The sequence below is a fragment of the Culex pipiens genome, chromosome 2 (genome assembly GCF_016801865.2).
Source record: "Culex pipiens pallens isolate TS chromosome 2, TS_CPP_V2, whole genome shotgun sequence".
Taxonomy (NCBI): domain Eukaryota; kingdom Metazoa; phylum Arthropoda; class Insecta; order Diptera; family Culicidae; genus Culex; species Culex pipiens.
In genome coordinates this window covers 20,220,612-20,243,018 of record NC_068938.1, presented here as the reverse complement: position 1 = coordinate 20,243,018, position 22,407 = coordinate 20,220,612, and the positions used below count along the sequence as shown (strand labels likewise).

Here is a 22,407-nt window from a genome sequence, read left to right as displayed (position 1 = left end):
TTTACTTTTAACATCAAATTCGAGTTCTGCGACCCCATTTTAGTCAAATTTGAATATTTGATTGCCTTTTAAATTGAAAAATGTATTTTTTCAATATGTTATCACCGCCATTTTGGCCGCCATCTTGGATTTAAAAATTCTAAATCATTTTAGAGTAGTTTATGGGTCATACTTAAGCTCGACCATCAAAAATAAGACAACGAAAAAATCATTTTTTCGTGATTCGATTATCCGAAGTGAATTTTTTTCGAGGCCTTTGGATAATTGAGTCTAGACTGTATTGGCAATTCTCCCAAGTACTGTTTGGCAATTTTGTTTTTTTTTAAATTTATTATGTTTTGTATTTTTTTATTTAGATGAAACTTTGTGTGTAAGCCAGCACTATTCCGTTAGATGCACGGCTATGTCACGACTGTCATCCACATACAAGGCGAGTGAAGTCAAAATCGAACCAAAATCGAACCAAGATTTTGGCGCGTAGCGTTTGAAAAGGTCGTAAGCGCATCGGTAATAAAAAATTAACACTTTTTTTAGTTTATTTTTTTTATAAAAAGATTTACATTTAATCTCGGACTGGAACTTGGGGATCAGCATTTAATTTCATCGAGCACCTTTTGTTGGCATATCACCTTTTTGATGGTCAATTAAAACTAGTTTAAAACATTTTCGACAGAAATTTTAGTATTTTAATAGCGCAATTTATTTTAAACCAACGGTCAGGAAGAATCAAACGTAATTTTTGTTGTTTCAAGGAATTGAATTCATTATTATTAGTGTATATTGCTTGAATGGTCAAGTAAAATTTTGTAATATTTTGATATTATAATTGTTAAATGCGGAGAAATTTAAGTAATACTTGTAATTATCTCAAATATATATGCAAAAGATAGTGAAAACCTCGAGGTGAAAACTTACAAAAAAATAATTTGGAAAAATAATTATGTATGTATTTCATACGACCTGTTCAAAAAGCAAACGTAAACAATATTGACAGCGCCTCTGGCGGTAACTTCAGAAAACTGCAAAAACAAAAAAAACTGAGATCGAGTGATAAATAGCTCAAAAGGAAGTGACCAAGCATGTTTCTATCATCAGTTTTACAAAATAATTGGTTTAAACAGCGAAAATCAGCAAATTGGATGGAATTAGGAGCGAGTGCTCAACCTGTAAAACATACGTGACTTTTTTTACCTGTAAAAGTTATGATCAAGCTTGACAATCTTTGAAATATTTTCCCAAAAAGATCAATGATTCCCTTCAAATTTGCGTCAAAGATTTTAAAGATGGGAACAATTGTGACTGAGATACAGCCAGAACAAAAAACACGAGTATTTTTCAATTGTCAAAAAAGCGTTTAATTTTTAAATGATGATATCTTAGCAAATATTCATCCGATTTCTCGAATAAAAATATTCCCAAAACTTCCAAATCAATCGCAACATTGCAAAAGGCCCAAACAAATTTATTTTCGACCATATGAAACAGTACTGCAAAATCTATTCATTATACAGTCTAGTGCTGAAAAGTTCTAATTTTCAGCACTTGTATCGAAAACTATTAGACATACTTATACTTATCTTGGCGGTAGAAGATATTCAAACGGAGTTATTATTCTCTTGAATTTCGCCATTTTTGCAAGGTAATTCAGTATTTTTTAAATGAAATTAAAGGTGGACAAAACCGCTCTTTTTAATGAGCCGCTCATTTTCACTAGCTCATGGAAAAGAACGGCGCTCTTTTTTGTATAATTAAAAAAAAAACTTTTTTGAAGCACTGCATTAAAAAGTATAATTGAACAATTGAACACTTTTCAACGTTAGACTATGGCAAACAAACTTTTTGACAAAAAAAATGCGAGTTTGTTTGTTTGTTTGCCATAGTCTAATAGCTCCTTTAGTATAATTAAAAAAAATACAAAGCGTTGCAATGTTATTGGCATGTCAGTAAATTCAAACACAGGGCGGATTTTCTAATTCGAATAACGATACTTCGCAGGCCCAATATTTCTGTATTTCGAGTATTTGATCGATTTGGTGTCTTGGGTAAAGTTGTAACTTTTCTGAAAAACAAAAGTACACAGAAAAAATCCGTTTTTTATAATTTCGAAGTTTAAAATATCTAGCCTAAAATTAGAAAATGTCGAAAGTAAATGTTTTAAAAAACGAAGTTGACTTTATAGCTGTCGGCCACCATTGCTAGTACCAACCACTAGTGTCTTCCTTTTATCTACAAGGACTTCGCCGCCCTGGGCTCCTAAGTGTATGAAAGCTGGCACGGAGCGATGGCGCCGAATACCCATATTTATACAAAGAATTTTAGAGCGCCCGCCGCGGGATTCGAACCGAGTAAATGTTTTAAGCCCTTTCAAAAAGTTACTCTTGACACCATTTTTTTCAGGATGTCACTAAAGTGTCATCGGTTAACCTTGAAAATCAAGCCTTTAGTTTTCGAAATATAGTGAATTGAAAAAGAAGGGCTAACTTAAAGACACTGAAAAACTTATCAAAACAGAAAATTGTAGGAAATTTTCCAAGCTTCTTAAAAAAAAATCAAAAAAGAATTGCTGAATTGCAAAAACCTAAAATAAATCGAAAAATTCCAACATAAAATGCCTATGATAAAAATGGTACACTTTATCAAGAGAATGTTTTTCGTCATTTTCGATTGCACGTTTGATTTTGCATCTAAAAACTATTGTTGAAATTTTTTTCCAGAATTTCAACTTTTTTTTCAAGAAAAAAGTATATTTTCAGATTTCGCACCGTCCTCAACTCTAGCGAAAAAGATGTTTTTTTTTTTATCCTTAAACATATAAAAAAAATTCGAAAAATAGAAAATCCTTATTTTGCGAATCCAACTTTTTTTTTCTTTTCACCTATTTTTGTCTGTAAAGTCCTCTGTCTCTTTATTTAGCAAAAAAGTTTATTGAGCGTCTTTATTGTAAAACTATGATTCACTAGAACCAGTACAATGCATCGATAGCATTCATTGACGTTGCTCAGCTTAAATTGCGCAAAAGAACTGGCGTTTGAGTGTTGACTTGACGACTTTTCGATTTTTTTTTTGTTGTTGTTGTTGTTTGTTGTATCTTGAAGATGAAATCAAAAGAACGCTTTTAGGACGCGTGGTATCTAGCAGTTGTGTCACGCCGAGCCTTCTGTAGCCTCAGGGACGCATTGTTGCCCGAGAATGGGATGATGATAATTTTGTAATAACCTAGTAATCGAATCGAATCGAGTCCCCCCAACAACCCAAAGCAATACATATACCATTATTCCCGTAACTAACCCCGTGCTCGTGCATTTCCCGCTTACCTTCCACAGTCATGCCGCTTCCCGAAGCTAGAAGAGTGCGCCCACTTCCACTACGAGCGGGTTCAGCTGGGCCGCCTCTCGGTGCGGCTGGTCGCGGACGAAAAGAACGACTCCCAGCTGGGCTCGCTCCTGGCCACCAGCACCGACCTCAGCAGCTCCCAAACTGGCGGAACTGTCACTACCGGCACAAAGAATAACTGGTTCATTATCCGTATAACGGCGGGGCGGTCGGATTCGTTCATGATCAAGCGATCGTTTGAGAACATGCGGTTCCTGGACGAGATGCTGCACCGGTGCGTGTATGACCGGCGGGTTAGCGAGCTGGAGGAGCTGTGCGAGATGGATGTTGAGGGGAGGGGGGAGGAGGAGCTGGAGACGCTGGTTGGGGGGTATTTGGCGCGGTTGTCGGTGATTGCGTCGGACGCGATGACCTGCGGGCCGGTGTTGACGTGGCTGCAGATTGATAATAAGGGTCGGAGGTTGCCGGTGGCGGATGAGCAGACCATGAAGACGATCAATACGCCGGCGGTGGGGGCGGCGTACGGGGTGAGGCGGTATGTGGCGCAGGCTTGTGACGAGATCTCGATTGAGGTTGGGGACATGATCTCGGTGATTGATATGCCGAGTCCGGCGGAGTCGATCTGGTGGCGCGGGAAGAAGAGTCACCTGCAGAAGAACCAGTACGAGGTTGGGTTCTTCCCGCAGAGTTGTGTGGCTACGATCGGGGACAAGGTGCCGAGGCATATGCCGTTTCCTGCGCCGTTGGTTGGATCGTTGGCGGTGTCTCCGACTAAGCCTGTGTTGAGGAAGCACGGCAAGTTGATCGCGTTCTTCCGGAGCTTTATACTGTCGCGACCTTCGCGGCGTCGACTGAAACAGAGCGGGATCTACAAGGAGCGTGTGTTTTCGTGCGATCTGGGCGAGCACCTGCTCAACAGTGGACAAGACATTCCAATGGTCCTGAAGTGTTGCGCTGAGTTTATTGAAGAGTTTGGCATCGTTGACGGTATCTACCGACTGTCGGGCATTACGTCCAACATTCAGAAGCTGCGACGTGCCTTCGACGAGGAGCGCATCCCGGATCTGACCCATCCGGAGATCAAGCAGGACATTCACGCCGTTAGTTCCTTACTGAAGATGTACTTCCGAGAACTGCCAAACCCGTTGTGCACGTACCAGCTGTACGATCACTTTGTGGAAGCCATTCAGACCCGGGTGGACCCCAACTCGGCCACAGGTCCGCCCGATCTCAAGCTGCGAATGATCCGGCAAACGGTCCAGAAGCTGCCTCCGCCGCACTACCGCACGCTCAAGTACCTGGCGACTCATCTGCTCAAAATCTCCCGCCACTCGGCCAGCACCGGCATGACCGAGCGCAACATTGCCATCGTGTGGGCCCCGAACCTGCTCCGTTCGCCGGCCCTCGAATCGGGAGGCGTAGCCGCGTTGCGCGGAGTCGGCGTCCAAGCCGTCGTTACGGAGTACCTCATCAGCAACTGCGAGCAGATCTTCGACGACAGCGGCGATGACTTTGGCAGTCACTACATCGAGTCACAGCCCAACTCGCTGAGCGATTCCAACAGCATCCAGAACCACGACCCGGACTTGTCGCTTTCCGCGATCGAGCGTCCCAAAAGCCTCAGCGTGGGCGGTGCCAAACTGTTGAGTCTGGAGGAGGCTCGCATTCGGCGAAACTGCATGGAGAACTGCGAGAAAACGATCCCGATCAACATCACCAACCCTTCGACGCACATCGGATCTTACATCGAGGTGGGCGGTGGTCCGTCCAGCCTGCCGGACAAGTACCACACCGTACTACCCGTGCCAAGGTAAGTTCTGAACTCAAACAACTTTCTAAGTATCTTCTAACCCTCGAATCCTTTTTCCGACCCAGAAGCTGGAATAAGCGAAAGTCGCACTCGTCGTGGAAGTCGATCTTCACGCGGCAACCGCGCGCCTCCAACAGCAACCAGGACATCAAGGAGTACAGCAACGCGACCACGCCGACCAGCAAGGAACCGCCGCAGGTGGTGATCGTGGCCAACGGGCGCGCTGCATCCACTGAGGACGATCGCGGCAAGGATCAGCAGATCAAGGAGAGCCCAAGTGGGCTGCTGCTGATGCAGCAGCAGGACAAGATGACCAAGAGTGAGTTCAGAAGTCGCTTGTTAATCGAACGCACTAAAATTTCGAATCTCTTCTAGGTGTTGACATGTTTGACGGCAAGTCGCTCACGATCGACTCGTCGCTCGGGGTCGCGCCCAGCTGCGGCCGGTCCAACTCGGTGGACAGTTTGCGGACCGCCGGCCACAGCCGGTCCGTTTCGCACGATTCGTACTTTGACCTGCTGCAGTCACCGTTGCGGGCCAGCGTGGGAGGTGGAGCGGGTGGTGGAATCGGAGGGCTGGGCGTGACCTGCCCGAGTCGGGAGCTGTCCGAGCTGGGGCTGAACTTTGACCGGGAGGAGCCGGAGATGAGGATCTTCTCGGAGAGCGAGAGTCTCGTGAGCAGCCCGAAGGTGGCGAAGGAGGTGAGTTGGGCGTTAAATTTAGTAAAACCTCATTACTTCAAAAAATCTTTTAATTCCAGTCGATCCGGCGAACGCTGCGCGCCCGCCCCGAAGAGTACACCAGCGGTGGCAACAGTGTCAATCCTAGTCCCAAGAAGCAACCCCGGCTCAACATCCAAAGTCCGGCCGACGCCAACGGCAAAGCGCAGCAGTGGATGGTGGCCTCGGCCGCCGACAGCAATGGTTCTTCCGAAAGCCAGTGCAAGCGGTACAAGCTGGAAGACCAGCTCAGTGACATCCAGTTCATCGACTGCAACACACCGGAACACACGGTGAACGCAACCGGAAATGGAACTGGCAGCAGCAACAACAACACGATCTTCACCAGTGCCCAGGTCCATCGGCCACCGCTGCCGGAGGACGATTCCGAGGACGATGATGGGGAGAACGAGTTGATTGGGGTGCGGAACTCGTACCCGGGGCCGCAGTACTGCTACGTCAAGTACGACTCGCCGATCAAGGAGACCCGGTTCAGCTACCCGGGAACAGCAACCAGTGCCAAAAGCTCAGCCAAGCAGCAGCAAGAGCAGAAGATGAACGTGGACGAACAGCAGCAGCAGCAAAAGACGTCCGCAAAGAATGGATCGACGTCGCTTTATGAGAGGTACTTGAATGAACTATTTTTGCCATCTCTGATATAGAGTTCAGTTTAGCGCTTAGAATTACTCTCTTCTCCCTCTCTATCTCTCGATATATATCTCCTTCATTTCAATGGGAATTCAATCGTTACACATTTGTCCTTCAAATTAGAGTTCAATCAGCCTATTCCATCATTGCATGAGGCGCTTTTGCCCTGTTTAATAAGTCTCAAAGTTATCTATTTCGAAAAAAAAAACAGTCAATTGTGTATATTTTATCTCCCCCACTTTCCCAGGTTGAGCAATTCTCTACGGAAATTTAAAAAAAAAATGAGGAGTTATTGTGTTGTTTGTCTTGAGTTCTGTCGAACAAGGAAGCATTTACCAGCTTAACAAAAAAAATATGGTACCTTTTTTGATTCAAGATTAAAAGATTCAAATAATTTTAAACAATCTTTATAAAGTTGCGGATAGATTTTTAAAGCATCTAGATAACTTTTTTCTATGTTTTTGCCTTTCTCACCTTACTAGGGAAATACTTTAAAATCACTCGAAAAATCAACTTCTGAATTTGACCTCCTAGATCAACCATCACGTATACAGATCGACTCAGAATCGAATTCAGAGGAAATGTATGGATGTGATGGATGGATGTTAATCGAAAAAATTTCACTCGATTATCTCGGCACTGGCTGGATTTATTTTGACCGTTTTGGTCTCATTCTATCCGTTTTGCGGTCCCGTAAGTCCGTTTTAAAAATTGTGAAGTTTAGTAATGTACTTCCAAAGTTAGGCTAATACCACGATTTTGGCTGAAGTTCGGAAGATATATATAAAAAGGTATTTGAAAGACTTTTCCAATGAGCCGAAAATGAAAACTATATTTGTGTGAGGAAGCCACCAACCACCTTAAGATGGTTCAGTAACGTTTTTAATTTTTTAAACGTTTTATGATTTTGCTTAAATTTTACTTTTAGAAAACTTGTGATAATTTTAGCTTACATGTTTAAATAAGTTTATTTGTACAATGCCACAACCCACCTTTTAAATACACGATAAAAAGAACCACTATAAAACATATTCTGAAGTCCAATGGAAACATATCAAACTTCGGGTAAACTAATCACAGGGTCGTTACTGAATAATCCAAATTATCCCGAACCAATAACTTCGGAACATCAACCAACACGGTGGTAAAAAATAATAAGAAAAATGCATATGATATATCGACACACTGACCAGGCAGGCCAATCAAACCACCCTATTTTAAAAAAGGGTCGCAAATGTATACTTCAAATGTACTCCAACAGTATAACCAATAACAAAAAAAAACACCCAAACAACCACATCAAAAAATTTTGTTCGATATTCGTAACAACAAAAAAAAAATTCCCTACAAGTACCGACCAGAACTCGATTATCCACTAAGGTACTTGGCAAAATACACATTCGATTATCGAAAAAGATTTTTTCATTGTCTTATTTTTGATTGTCGAGCTTACTACGCCCTTAAACGACGAACTAACATTACGAAAAACTAAAATAACTCTGCAACACTAAAACTACTATACAAAACTACTAACACAAAATACCTACAAACAAATAACTAAACAAACAATAATTTCTCCCCCCTAATTATTACTCAGACCCAAAAATAACAACTAAAAAAAACAAACCTACCAAAAAACCCAAAAAAAAAAAAAAAAAATAAACAAAAAAAAAAATATATATATTAAAATTAAAAAAAAAAAAAAAAAAAAAAAAAAAAAAAAAATTAAAAAAAAACAAAAAAAATAAAAAAAAATAAAAAAACAAAAAAAAAAAAAAACAAAAAAAACATAAAAAAAATAAAAAATAAAAAAATAAAAAAAAATAAAAAAAAAAAAAAAAAAAAAAATAAAAAAAAATAAAAAAAAAAAAAAAAAAAAAAAAACAAAAAAAAAAAAAAAAAAAAAAAAAAATAAAAAAAAAAAAAAAAAAAAAAAATAAAAAAAAAAAAAAAAAACACAAAAAAAATAAAAAAAAAAAAATAAAAAAAAAAAAAAATAAAAAAATAAAAAAAAAACAAAAAAAAAAAAATAAAAAAAAAAAAAAATAAAAAAAAAACAAAATAAAAAAAAAAAAAAAAAATAAAATATTTTTTGTTAGAAATTCCCGTAATCGAAATTTAAAAAAATAAAAATTCTGACATTTCAAAAATAAAATTTTTGTTTAGTAAGTTTTTTTTTCTTAATTTTTCTTACTCTTAGTAACACCTTTATTTACAAGCAATAACTGTTCCAAAATGGATTATGATGTAACACACAGCTGAAAGGAACTCCAAAACTCTGTTTTGTACCTCAAAAGAACTTATTGTATCTTGATTATTCACCAATAAAACCAAATTTGAATTTGAAAAAAAAAATAAATTTTCAGAACTAAACAAATACATTTTTTAAATTTAAAATTCTTTAATTTTTAAATGCATAAATATATATAAATATAAATTACAGAAAATCAGCTAATTTTAGAGTCATATTTTAGTTTAGAGCCGAGGTTAATTACCTAAACGTGAAAAAAAGGAACTTTTGTGAACTTGTTGCGCAGTTGTATTTTTTAGTTACTGAATATTTTTATTCTTGATTTTTGTTTTTTTTATTGAATTTTAAAATTTGTAGTTTTTTTCGTTTTAAAATTTATTATTTTTATATTTTTTTTTGATTTCTGTTTTTTTATATTTGTATTTTTCAATTTAAAAACTTGTAAAGTTTAAAATTTGGAGTTTCAGATTGCTTAATTTTTTTTATTTTTGAATATTTTATTTTTCAATTTTTAAATATTCAACATCTTTTCGTGACCCTTTCCTTGACCGTTTCTTGGGCGTTTTTTATATGGAGTTATGCGTTCCTTCTGTGCTCCGTACTAGATTGAAACAACAAATACAAACTTTAGTTTATGAATTATGATTATATTAAAGAAAGAAATCAAACCAAAAAAAAAACGTAAAATTCGTCAAACAAAAAAAAAACATTAAAAATTAACGTAAAATTCTTTGAAACATTCCCAAGATGAAATTACTTTAAAAAAGATTCTGGAATCCTTACAGTAAAATATACCAAAAATATTAGAAAAATATCGATCTTAAAAAAATAAGTAGGCAAAAACAAAATAATGTCTTAGGGTTTTGGATTGAATAAAATATGGCTGGTTGAGTAAATATTGCAAACACACCAATTAGGGCTTCCAAATTTCCTGGGTTTTGAATTTCCCGGGAAACGGGAAAAATATTTTTGGAATCCCGGGAATTCCCGGGATCCCGGGAACAGTCATAAAATCTATGTTTTCATTATATTTGTTATGTTTTTCAACCTTAAAATCATAGAATTAGCTCAATCGTTTTAATTGGTGATAATCTACACTTCAATCTAAACAAGGACGACAGTTTTTAAATAGCTTAAATTAAATTAAAATAAGTTTATTTTTGTTCTTTGTTGTGCTTTGGATTATAAATGAACTACTATGTGATTCAAATCAAATAAGTCTTATTTAAATATATTTCTTTTTATATGGCATAATCAGAAAAGCTTGAAAAATTTCTATAAAAATATCTTTTAAAAAACAAGAGGCGACAACAAATAAAATCACACCAGTCGATGCAAAATTTTAGATAAGTCATGTTTAATGTTTAATATAATAAAAGTTTATGCAACAAGTGGCAAAATGAAGATTTTTTCAACACGATTCGTACATTTATCGGAAAAATCTCGATTACTTTTTCAAAATGTCGTATGTACATAGGAAACTCTTGGCGCATTTTTGAAGAAGTAATCTAGAAGTACGACAAGTGCTGGAAAAAACAAGTTTTACAACAAGTTGCTTACAACATTTTTGCAATACCAAATAAACTTTTGAATGGAAATTTACCGTTTAAATTAATAAAAAATAAAAATTTATTGATACTAGTGCTGAAAAGTTCAACTTTCACAAAAAAAAAACTTTTGCAAAAATATATTTTACAAATTATCTTTAAGTTACTACCACTAACTTGGAAAAAACAGGAATACAGTCTGAATAGGTAAGGAGATTTTAGTGCAATAAATCTGTGAATTTTTTGTTCTGTTCCTGTTTTAACCAAAGTCATTCAAAACATCATGCAAAAAAATATGTTTATAGCTATCTTAATTCGTTTCATTTGTCCTTATTTGCCCCACATGCCGGTGTTTGATGAAAAATAATTTGATTTGATTTTTTTTTCAAACATTAATTCAAAAATATACGTAGATATCTCAATCTTTTAAAGATATATAAAATCAAATAGGAAATATTCAAAATGCTTGGCACTTTGCAGATCGGTAAACTATAATTTTAACAGTTTATGCCGACATTTTAAAACTATAATGCCTTTAACATTATTATAGATTATAAGGTAATTTAACTGTTCATCTATTTCCACAACCAAACCTGAATTTCTAGACCAAAATTTGTTTTTTCTTTAATTTCGGGAATTCCCGGGACAAATTGTTAAAAATCCCGGGATTCGGGAATTCCCGGTTTTGAAAAAATCCCGGGAATTTTGTCCCGGGAATTCCCGGGATGGACGCACTAACACCAATCAAACAGATAATACAAAAGAAAAAGTTGATAAAATCCAGAGGTTCTTATTTCAATAAAATATTACTGGTTAGGCTAGTACAAATTTTATTCAAAGTTCTGTTCTTTTTTGAAGCCTAATTTTCAAAAAATATCAAGCTGTGACCATCGCAAAACGCTTTTACATTATTACATCTATGCTGCTGTCACAAATTTGCAAAATAGCTATGAATTTATGAAAACATTATTTTTGGAGAAATTTTAAAGAAGTGGTCGAAACTGCAGAATAACGAATCTGATAAGAATTGTTATCAAAAACAAAAAAAAAGTTCATTATGATTTTTCTATTAAAAAAAAACGTAATTTTTGCCATCTTGTAAATCGGAATGCTAATGCTGGGTCAATGTCATCCTCTGATTCACCGTTGACCGTTGATCGGTACTTACTGGGAAAGTTTTATTTTTATCGGTGAAAAATGCACAGCTATAAAAATAGCTTTTTGATGTGTTGAGCGTTAATAAAAAAAATGGCAAAAAAAAAATTTGGACTGATTTCTATTTTTTTTTCTTTTTGTCAGATAGATTTTATAAAAATTAGGTCACAATTTCCCTCGAGAATTGCTCCAACCCTTCCCCCACCGTTTTAGCCCGTTTGATCTCTATTTTTCACTCTTCCCAACCGTTTTCCCACCACTCGCAGTTTCATTCAGGCGTCCTCAACCAAACCACCAAAGTACCCTGCCGCCGGAGGCGGCCCAGCCACAAACCGTTACAGCTACTACGCCCCATCACCCGCCGAAAAGAGCCCCAACGACGATGACGGTGACGAGGATGAAGCCGGAACTCCCACCTCATCCTCGCACGACGTGCAGGTCGTGCCGCGCAGCTGCTCCGAGCACGTGACGCTTCGCAAGTCGGAACCGCGCAAGTTGGGAGCGGCAACGCCGCAGTCCCCACCGGTGCAAAGTCCGTGCTACTCGCTGCTGGTGGGGTCGACGACCAGCTCGGATAATACGGGCGGCGGGAGCAGTGCGTTGAACACGCCCGTGTACGAGATGGACATTTCGCAGATTGTGGGGAAGCAGCAGCCATTAGAGCAAACCAAAGAAGAGGTGAAGGCGGCGCTGAAGCGCGAGTTGTCGCTGGATTTGAGCGGCGGCGGGGAGGTTAAGAGGGAGGCCGGGACGGGGACGGGGACGGGGACGGGGACGACCACGACGAGCCAGTCGATGACGCCGAGCGAGTACTGCTATCAGAACTTGAATCCGGAGCTGTCGCCGGGGGAGTTGGCCACGTTTGCGCCCAAGATTGTGGCGGCGTGCCAGAAGCAGACGGCGGCGGGGACGCCGATCAAGGCGACGATCAATATTACGTACAATGTGCGGTCGCCGGTGAGGAAGGAGCAGGAGGGGTGTATTTTTAGGGGGGCGGAGACGGAGACGGGGGTGAAGCAGGATGATGGGGAGGAGGAGGATGAGGAAGAGTACAGGAGGGAGAGGAGGAGCATTTACGAGAATGTGTTGGTTGGGGAGGCGGGGCCGACGCGGCTGTTGGAGACGAACTTTGACGAGACGATGGTGTACGAACAGGTCAAGTTCTACAAGAATGCGGTGTCGGAGGTCAATACGATGCTTGGGGATGAGGAGGAGGGGGGTAAGATTGTTGATTTGAGCATTAGTGAGACGAAGGTCAAGCTGAAGATTAAGGAGGAGGAGGACGAGGAGGATGAAGATACGGACGGGATCAACAACAACAACCGGGACTCGAGGTTGGGCACGGATTCGTCGCATTCGGAGTTGGTGAAGGAGCGTGCGTTCACGAGCAAGAGCGAGGAGAGTGACGACGTGCCGATGTCGGACGTGAACGAGGACAGTCTGGAGTTTGACAATACGGACGTTTCGTTGTACGAGAATGTGGAGTTGAGGAAGAAGCACTTTGTGCCGGTCTACGAGAACATGATTCCGGGGCCGCTGTCCAGCTGCGAGGGCACGATCAAGTCCACGACGGACGACGAGTTCTCGTCGCTTTGCGCCGACCGTAGCGACATGGACAACGAGATGGAGTACCGGATAGAAATCCCCCCGAAGATCGAGCTCAAGCCGAACGTGAGCGTGCGCCAGTTGGCGACCAAGTTCGAGACCAGTCCGGTGGAGGTCAACCCTCCGTTCGACTTCCAGCAGCAGTCCAAGCTGAACAACAACCGGGGCAGCACCGGCGTCGTCACGATCCGGAACAAGTCCGCCAAAGAGTACCACGCCAACAACATCACCCGCAGTCTCGACGAGAACGCGTTCGTGCGCGAATTCGGCAGCGCCCGCAAGCTCGAAAGCTTCAACAAAAGCATCCAACAGATCCCCGAGGTCGAGTCCAACTCCACCCCGAACAACATCCTCAACGAAAACAACCCCAACCGGCGCAAATCCCTCGACTTTACCCGACCAAAGAGCCTTAACCCACCGAAGAAGCTTCCCTCGCTGGCCGGCCAGGGCATCGAGAACCTATCCGCCAACCCCCCAGCCCACGACTGCTGCCGCACCCAACAGCAACAACTGCTCCTCAACCAATCCCACAACAAACCCATCCCACCCTCCAACCTGGATCTCTCCACCAAGATCGAAGACACCAAAGAGGCGCGCGCGTACAACGTCCGCATCACCCCCACCACCGAAAACCGCATCTCCCTCGTCCAGTACAACTACGACAACCGGAAAGCACCGCCCCCACCACCCCCAACCCTCCTCTCCGACCAGGAGGACCGCAACAGCATCACCTCCCTCTCATCCCTCAAAATGCTCGGCTCCTGCAAGCTCGACCGCTCCCGCATCGAAAAAATCAAAGAAGAACGCCGCCACCAACTCAACGAAAAGTACCGCTCCGAGTCCTTCAAGGGCGACCGCAGCGACTACGCCAAGGTCAAGTCCAAATCAAAATCCGAACTGCGCGACTGCGACGACTCCAAAAAGTACGACTCGCTGCGCTTCCGCTCAAAATCCCGCGTCGAACTCTCCGACTCCGACCCCACCACCCTCACCTCGGCGGTCTCGCTCAACACGGTGACGTCCGGGGGACGAACGCGTCGCATCAGCGACGAAAAGAACCAGAACGATGTGACGACGTCGGCGTCAGCAGTGACGGACGCCAACATTTCGCAGGTTTGCGACGCCAAGTTTGAGCTCAAGACGAGACAGAAGTTTGGCAAGCCGGGAGGCGTTGAGCAGACTACGACGACGATTGGGGGGAGTAAGGAGCAGCTGATGGGTAGGGAGGGCTTCAACGGAGGAGGAGCGGCGGTCACGGTGAAGGGAGCAGCGCCGTTTGTGCGGAATGGTTCCGGCGGGGGAGCGCAGTGAGTATTTTTTTTTGATTGTGTGTGTTTATTTGGTGTTTGGGTTTTGTTTTCACCCCCCTGGTAGATTAGATGAATCAGTGTGTGTTGTTTTGTACCTTTTTTTTAGCGGTAGCAGTAAGTGAAAGCATATTCTGGAAAGGTATTTTTATTAATATGATTGGATCACATTTTAAATTTTATCAAAAAAAAAATCTGCTTTTTATATTCTTATGCTAAAGTCGCAAATCACACCGCACGCTTTTATTCATTTTGCTAACTTTGTGTTACTGCCAAATATCTCATGCTTAAATTAGATTATTTTAAATTTCAGATAAATTAATTATAAACGTGAAAAGTTCAATAGTGGGCGCCTTTCCTATAACCAAAAAGGCCATTTGTGTCATTGTTTCGCCTATGCAAGGCTTAATACAACTTTGATACGTAAATATTCGAAAATCTGTATCTTTGGTTAGAATTTTCTGATTGATTTGGCAACTTTGGCAAAGTAGTAACTAATGATGCTATTCACACCCTTACCAAAAATCATGATTTTCTGAGTTCAATATCCCACCTTTCATACAAATTTTTCAGTTCAACCCATATAACCTTTTTTTTATGGTTATAGTACCTGAACTAAAAAAATCGTATGAAAAGTGGGATATTGAACTCAGAAAATCATGATTTTTGATAAGGGTGCAGAAATAATAGGTACACGAAAAAAACAATATTAGCGTTTTTTTATTTACATTTTCTCAAATAATTTTTTTTCCAAAATACATATTTTTTTTTATATATTTTACTAATTAAAACTGATTGAAAAAAGCATGTTCGAAAAATTATTCCTGATGCTCGAAAAGTGATTAATGACGTAGAAGGTGTCATTCAATTTTGGAGCAATGACTGTCAATGATGGTTCTGGGTCAAAACGAGAAATTTTTTTTTCTTAAATATGGATATGGATGGTCAAATATCGATAAAAGCAACGTTTTTCATCGTTTGTTATCGTTAGAACATCTTCATGAATTTAAAAAATATGCTCAACATAACATGACATGACGAAATCCAGTCTGCAACCAGCTAAAATCACCATCTCTATGCAAATGCGAATGCAAATTAAATTTTTCTTAAAAAATGATTATAAATATTTATTAATTTGCAAATTTTTTATATTAAAAAAAAACATATTCTAAACCAGATTTGGCATCATCACATACTATGGCTTATAAGACGTCCTTATTTATTTCCTTAAAACATGTCAAAAAATTTGGAAAAAAATGGGAACAAATGGAAAAAAGTTTAATTAACAATGGGACTTTTTTCCGTGTACCTATTTTTTCCTGAAAAGTTTTAATCATAACCTGCAACTTTGCCAAAGACACCTAATCGATCAGAAATTTCCTACTCATTTACATACCCTTTTTGTATGCTCAGCCCCCAAAACTGTATGAAGATTTGCATGGATAAACTAATTATGCAAAATGATTTTTTTGGGCACAGGGAATGCATGGACAAAGTATCATCCGAATAAAAAAAATGAAAAATTTGCGAAACTATCATTGAATAACCCATGGAATAAAATTTGTAATAACAGTTTTTTATGATTTATTTTATTTTTTTAAATATGCAAATGGGGTTGTCCGTTAATAAATTATTGAAAATGAGCTTTTGGCTGTTGCCTCCTGATAAAAGCTTTCAACATTGTGTGCAATATTGTATACAAGTCGCTTTAGTACAGCTTTTGGTGCTTTCTTGCAGCATCAAAAGACTGCTTTACCGACATAATCCATCGGCTAATTCGAAAAAATCAAAATCACGGAAAGAATTCAACAAAATAGTTTCATAAAAACTATGCCCTTTTGAAAAAAATAAAAAGAAAATCTTGAAAATTAATTCAGAACATTCGATTATCATTATTTTTATAAGTGACATTTTTTATATATTTAAAAATAAATAAATTATAAAATGATTAGATAAATAGTTTACAAGTAAACTAATAATATATTTCAATTTATTTCAAAATTTTTGTCAAAAGGATTTTTGGAAAATTAAAGAAAAATCTCGTGATAGTTTGCAATAGATCTTTACGACCTGCGACGCTTTCTTGATTTCTTAAGCAAATCGAATCGTTATTGTGAGGGTTAAGGGACCATCCATAAACCACGTGGACACTTTTTTGGGAATCTAAACCCCTCCCCCCCTCGTGGACAATTGTCCAAACAAAAAAAATTGTATGGATCGTGGACAATCGCCATACATAGACACCCCCCCCCCCCCCCTTAAGTGTCCACGTGGTCTATGGATGGTCCCTAATGAAATTTCACGATTTCGCGGACAGCGTGAAATCCGCGAAATTTGTCTTTTTTCCGCGAAATCTTGTGTTTGTGTGAAACTGTAACGATTTTTCTCAACATATTTTGTCAAACTCAAATAGGAAAAATAATAATTTATAGACCTACTGTAGAACTAAGCGCGTGAATACCCTTGTTCAATTAATTCTTGAAATTTATAAATTTTCTTATATTATTTTTTTTCTTCAAATAACATCAATATTTCAACCATAAAGACTATTAAGTAAATTTTATAAGTTTTCAATTGAAAAGCTTTGAAGATTTTTTTAGATTTTTCTTTTTTTAGGAACTAACAAAATTTAGTTATATTTTGTTTCGCCTTAGTAAAAATTTTACTACTATTTTATTTAAAATGTAAAATTTCAAAAGAAATTAAAAGAAATAAGCTTCGTTTTATCGAAAATTAAATGATAAGTATTTTTTATCTTGAAATTACCTTTTAAAAACATTTCAGATTTTTTTCTAAGTCCTGTTTAATTTTACCGATATTTGATTTTTTTTTATGCCACGTTCAAATTTAGTTTATTTAAGAATATTATGTAATGAAGCATAAAATGTAGTTTCTATGATTTTAACAAAAGATTTTCAGAGTTATTTTAACATTTTTCACGTTCCGCGAAATTTGCGTGAAATTTGAAATTGAGGTCCCCGTGAAATTTGCTATTTTCGAGCGTGAAAAATCAATAAGCTTAGTCATTGTCATTTTTTCATCAATAAGCATTGAAAGGACGTGCTCTAAAGCGTTTTGGAAGCAAATAATTCGTAAAAGGCATGAGATCCGATCGAAAAACGGCTTTGTTCAAAAATGATGCTTTAAACCTATTGTTAACTAACTCGAGATTTGTATTTTCTTTACCAGTATTATTTAAAATCATCAAGGACATTTTTATATCTAGAAGAAAAATAAATCTTATATTTAATAATTATTACAGAAAACTAAATCATGTAAAATATACTTGGGTCTGGAGGTGAAATTGGGTCATACAAATTTCAGCATTTTTGTATGACCCAATCTCAACCCCCAGACCCACCCGTGATAACGGTAGGTCAAACTTGTAAATCAAATTTTGAAATTCTCAACGATTACATGATCGGTTTTTGAAATCAATATGCTAGTTATTTCAAAATTATACTTAACATATTTTTAAATAATGCACTTACAATTTTTAATCTGCTTTCACAATGCACTCGCCAATTTTAAACAATTTTAAAGAAACCCAAATATAACGCCCTTCCGCTTCTTCTTTGCTGTTATCTTTCCAGACGGGACCGCTTTTCGCCCCAAATCTCCATCAAGGACGTCGCGGCCATGTTCGAGTCCCGGTCGCAGAGCCAATCCTAAACGGCAGTACAGGACCGGATGAACTAAAACACAATTTCAAATACACACGTACGTTCCTGAGAGAAAGGCAGAAAGGCAAGCTATAGAAAAAAATGCAGACTTTATCCAGTTATCTCTCTCTCTATCGCAGATTAAATTATTGCCGCTTGAGTATGCGAAAGCAAATTGAAAATCTCCTTACAAAACAAAAAACAACTTAACTACGACCAACTTTAATGACAAACTTACACACAAACACACATTTCATGAATTTGATATGACTAACTTTTGCGAACAAATATATTGAATCAAAAAATAAGCCATTGATGATATTACCTTCTTACGCGAATTCTATGTATTGAGATAACCTCTAAATAAACTAATAAAAACAAAGTCGCTTAACTATATGAGAAAGCAACCATAGCAAGAACAAACAGACAAAATGCAGATATTTATTTATATAGTTGTAATAAAAGTGGTAGACATTTGATAGTTTATACCAGAATACTCAAGCGAAGCGAACAAAAATAAGCATGCGTTTTTGGCAGTTTAATAAAGTGAAATTTATCCTTCAATGGCTATTATGAGATCGTTAAACACAGCAAAAGAGAGAAAAAAAAGAAACATGACGTATTGATAGATAAACTTACCTTAAAACAAGAAAGCATTTTGACTTTTTTTTCAATTTTCAAATTTTTCTAAGCGATTTAACCAACAATAGTTGATAGGAACTTTAAATGAGTGAAGGCATTTTAGCAAACTAAGACGAAGCCGCCGTACAAAGAGGATTGATGAGTTTGTTACACACATTTCGCTGATGAATGGTTTTGGGCCCAGTTGGGGGTTGGGAGTCTTAGTTGTACGATTTTCTTTCTTCTAATCGTAAGGGCAAAAATGCAACAATTTTGTTTTTAATCGTTTCCAAAACGAGTTTGGTTTTTTAAAAGCGGTGTACAGTTCGTTTTGTTTTGTTTAATTTTGCACAGCAGAAATTCTGTTTCGTTGTTCTTTTCGCTGTAGGAATTTGTCGCATTATTGCGGCAGAGAGGTACGTTAGATTTCACAGTGCGTAACCGCGAGAGATGAGGTTGTTTCGACAGGCTGCCAGAAAAAAAGAGGAAGGGAACTAGGAGGAAGCAGACAGACGGTGACAATAATTTTCCAAGTGTTAATCAAAATCTCAAACTTAAACACAACCAAACAGAGACAAAAGTTCATAGAGTAAAGCATAGATCAAACATAAATAAAAGAAACAAAAATCTACAAATTTCAAGTTTTCTCTCACCTAGTCTGGTCACCACGCAGAATTTCAGATTTTCCTCACCGTTCAAACTGTTGCTATAGAAGGCACGCTTGAAAGCCGCGAAAACGCGCGAAAGTGTTTCAAGAATGATTTCAGAGAATGCGTTTTTTCCACCTTTTTAACTTGTATATATTTATTGCTCCTCTTCTCGAATAAATGATAGAATGAACAAAAAGTCGTTAGAGCGAACGCGTGACTCGCGTCACGCGTCGCAGCATCTGTAAATATTATAACTATAAACGAGTAAGTTACTGCAAGGTAACCGAATAGGGTAGGGCGCAATTCAGAAATTGATACGAGAAGCATACACAAAACAAAGGCAGTAATCTTGAATGACTTGTATTTAGGAAAACCAATGAGCGAAATGGCAAAAATGATTGAGAAAAAAAACTAAGGTTAAGCTGTAAAGGACACACAAGAAAGTAAAAAAAAACTAACTAATCGCACGTGAACTTATTACAAACAAGAAAACTAAACACACGCACTCGAACTACTTGAAAATGCATTGATATTAAACGCGCTAGTATTGATATTTGAGAAGGAAAAAAAAATGCAATTTTTGCTATTACTCACAAATAAACACAAACATCTATTGAAGTAATAAACGAGAATGTAAGAAAATAAAACAAAAAAGTTTCTTGAACAAGTTAAATTCAAAACTGTGATTGCATTTTTCTTTGATGAAATCCGAAATACCCTGAGGAGAAGGTGCGTCGGTAAAGCAGATCCGTGTGTTGGTGTTGTTTTCAGAATCGACCGAATCGACGCATGCGCGGTTCGTTTTTAGTACACACGAGCTAAAAATAGCCGGTCGGATTGGAAGTCGGGTTGTTTGGGTTTTATGGCTCGCTAGATGGGAGGGATGCGTTGCGAAGATTATTGTTTTATAGCATCGGCTAGCGATAAATTCTCGCTTACTTTTAAAAAAATCTTAAATACATAGGAAACCCATGGTGCATTAATTGCTTTGAAATAGCACTTAAAAAAGGTTGTATGTTAAAACTTAAATAAAAAATACAATATTTTCATTAGATTTGCTGCAAAAACAGTAGAACAATTTTCTTCGAATTCGGAATTTTTTCTATAATTATTATTTTTGTATTTTTTAATCCAGCTGAAACTTTTTTGGTGCCTTCGGTATGCCCAAAGAAGCCATTTTGCATCGTTAGTTTGTCCATATAATTTTCCGTACAAATTTGGCAGCTGCCCATACAAAAAATATTTATGAAAATTCAAAAATCTGTATCTTTGGAGGGAATTTTTTGATCGAATTGGTGTCTTCGGCGAAGTTGTAGGTATGGATAAGGACTACACTAATAAAAATTATACACGGTTACAAAAATTGTGGTGATTTTTAATTTCACTTTTTGTCATTGAAACTTGATTGGAAAAAAAACACTATTTTTAATTTTTTGTTATTTTTAGATATGTTTCAGGACTGTAGAGCGTCCAATTTCCCGGGGTTACAAAATTCCCGGGAAACGGGAAATTTTCAACAAATTTCCCGGGAATTCCCGGGAAATTTGAAATTCAACGAAAATTATTCTGATTTTGTTTCTGATCAATATTTTGCAACACAATTGTATAGAACAGCAAATCTAATGGTCAAAATAAGTGTTAGGATCAATTAATGGCTTAACTGCATGGGAAAAAAATCCAACTTTGAGAAAATATATAAATTTTCTATTTTTTATGCTGTCTTTAAATCGTACCAAATAGAAAAAAATATAATTAGTATTTTTTGTTGAGAAGTTGTAGTTTTTTAATCAATGTGTTTGAACAGTGAAAATGTTTGGTCCACAACATAAAATTGCCTTTAAATTTGTCTCAGTGACCATAAAATTGAAATGAAAAAAAAATCATACAGAAATAATGTTTATCATGGCAAATTAATTATACCAGAACAAGTATTTTAAACTTGTGAATAAATAGATAATTATTGAATTTGCCTTAAAAATCTAATTTCTAGCGCTTTTTAACTTAAAACACTATTTCATTAAATTACAACTCAAAGTTTTCTAATTAATTTCATATTATACGAAGTTGATTTTTAACGATTTTTCATGGTTTCATTTATGGTATGATTTTAGTTAAGTAAAATATTTTTTAGAGTGTAGAAGTGGTTGAAATTAAACGATATTTTTTCATATTTAACCCTCTTACGCCCTTAATAATTTCAAACTGTAATTTCTCGAATACTTTTAAACAAATTCGTCTCGCACAACCCTTTTTGAAAAATTTAATTATGTCATTTCAATTTCCATCCAATTTGGTCGAGGTAATCAAAATAGTTGAACAAATCTCAAATTTAATCTTGGCCGGAAGAGGTATATATCGTATTTCCAAATTATATAACAAAAAAATCGTTAAAATAGGTTGTCAAAAATAAAATAGTTAATATTCATTCCATAATAGCGTAATTTTTGTTGCCCAACATATAAGCAAAAAATATTCCTAGTTGTGAATGCTTCAAAAATAAATATTATCTGAATTAAACCTTGACATGAAATTTACAGACAAACTGAGTTCAATATGAACAGTAGATTGAAATGAATAAAATAAATCAGGTTTCTAATTATTATTTTTTGTATAATTTCTAAACATTAGTGCCAAAAAGGTAGGAAAATGTATAATTCCGCTTGTATTTCGGGAATTCCCGGGAAATTTACAAATTTCCCGGGAAACGGGAAATATTATTTTCCGGGAAATCCCGGGAATTCCCGGGAATTTTTTTCCTGGGACGGGAAATTGGACGCTTTATTCAGGAGACATCAAATACCAACTTTTCAGAAATTTCTAAAATGGGCAAAAAATCTTTGACGGAGTAATAAATGTTTGATTCAATACTGATTTTTTTTTAAATCGAAATATAGGTCGCAAAAATTTCAACTTCATTTTTCGATGAAAAATCGAATTTGCATCGTTTAAAAGTTATAGCCATTTTTAGGTAACTTTTTTGAAAATAGTCGCAGTCATATTTTGTTTTTTTTTTTAATTTTGCTGATACGACCCTTAGTTGCTGAGATATTGCCATGCAAAGGTTTAAAAACAGGAAAATTGATGTTTTCTAAGTTTCAC

At 37.5% G+C, this 22,407-nt stretch overlaps 1 protein-coding gene across 4 annotated transcripts in view; it reads left to right on the top strand.

Annotated features, from left to right (window-relative positions):
- Positions 1 to 18,683, top strand: part of LOC120432444 (GTPase-activating protein CdGAPr) — a 134,524-nt gene extending 115,841 nt beyond the window's left edge. For 3 of the 4 annotated variants that reach the window (XM_039597661.2, XM_039597660.2, XM_052707304.1), the window contains 6 exons: positions 3,324 to 5,143; positions 5,209 to 5,462; positions 5,519 to 5,844; positions 5,904 to 6,487; positions 11,730 to 14,375; positions 17,969 to 18,683. In XM_039597661.2, coding sequence (XP_039453595.1) covers positions 3,324 to 5,143; positions 5,209 to 5,462; positions 5,519 to 5,844; positions 5,904 to 6,487; positions 11,730 to 14,375; positions 17,969 to 18,047 — 5,709 coding nt within the window. In that variant the 3' untranslated portion in view covers positions 18,048 to 18,683. The remainder of the gene's footprint in view (positions 1 to 3,323; positions 5,144 to 5,208; positions 5,463 to 5,518; positions 5,845 to 5,903; positions 6,488 to 11,729; positions 14,376 to 17,968) is intronic. The other variant, XM_052707305.1, reaches the window with a different exon arrangement.
- Positions 18,684 to 22,407: the final 3,724 nt, after the last annotated feature.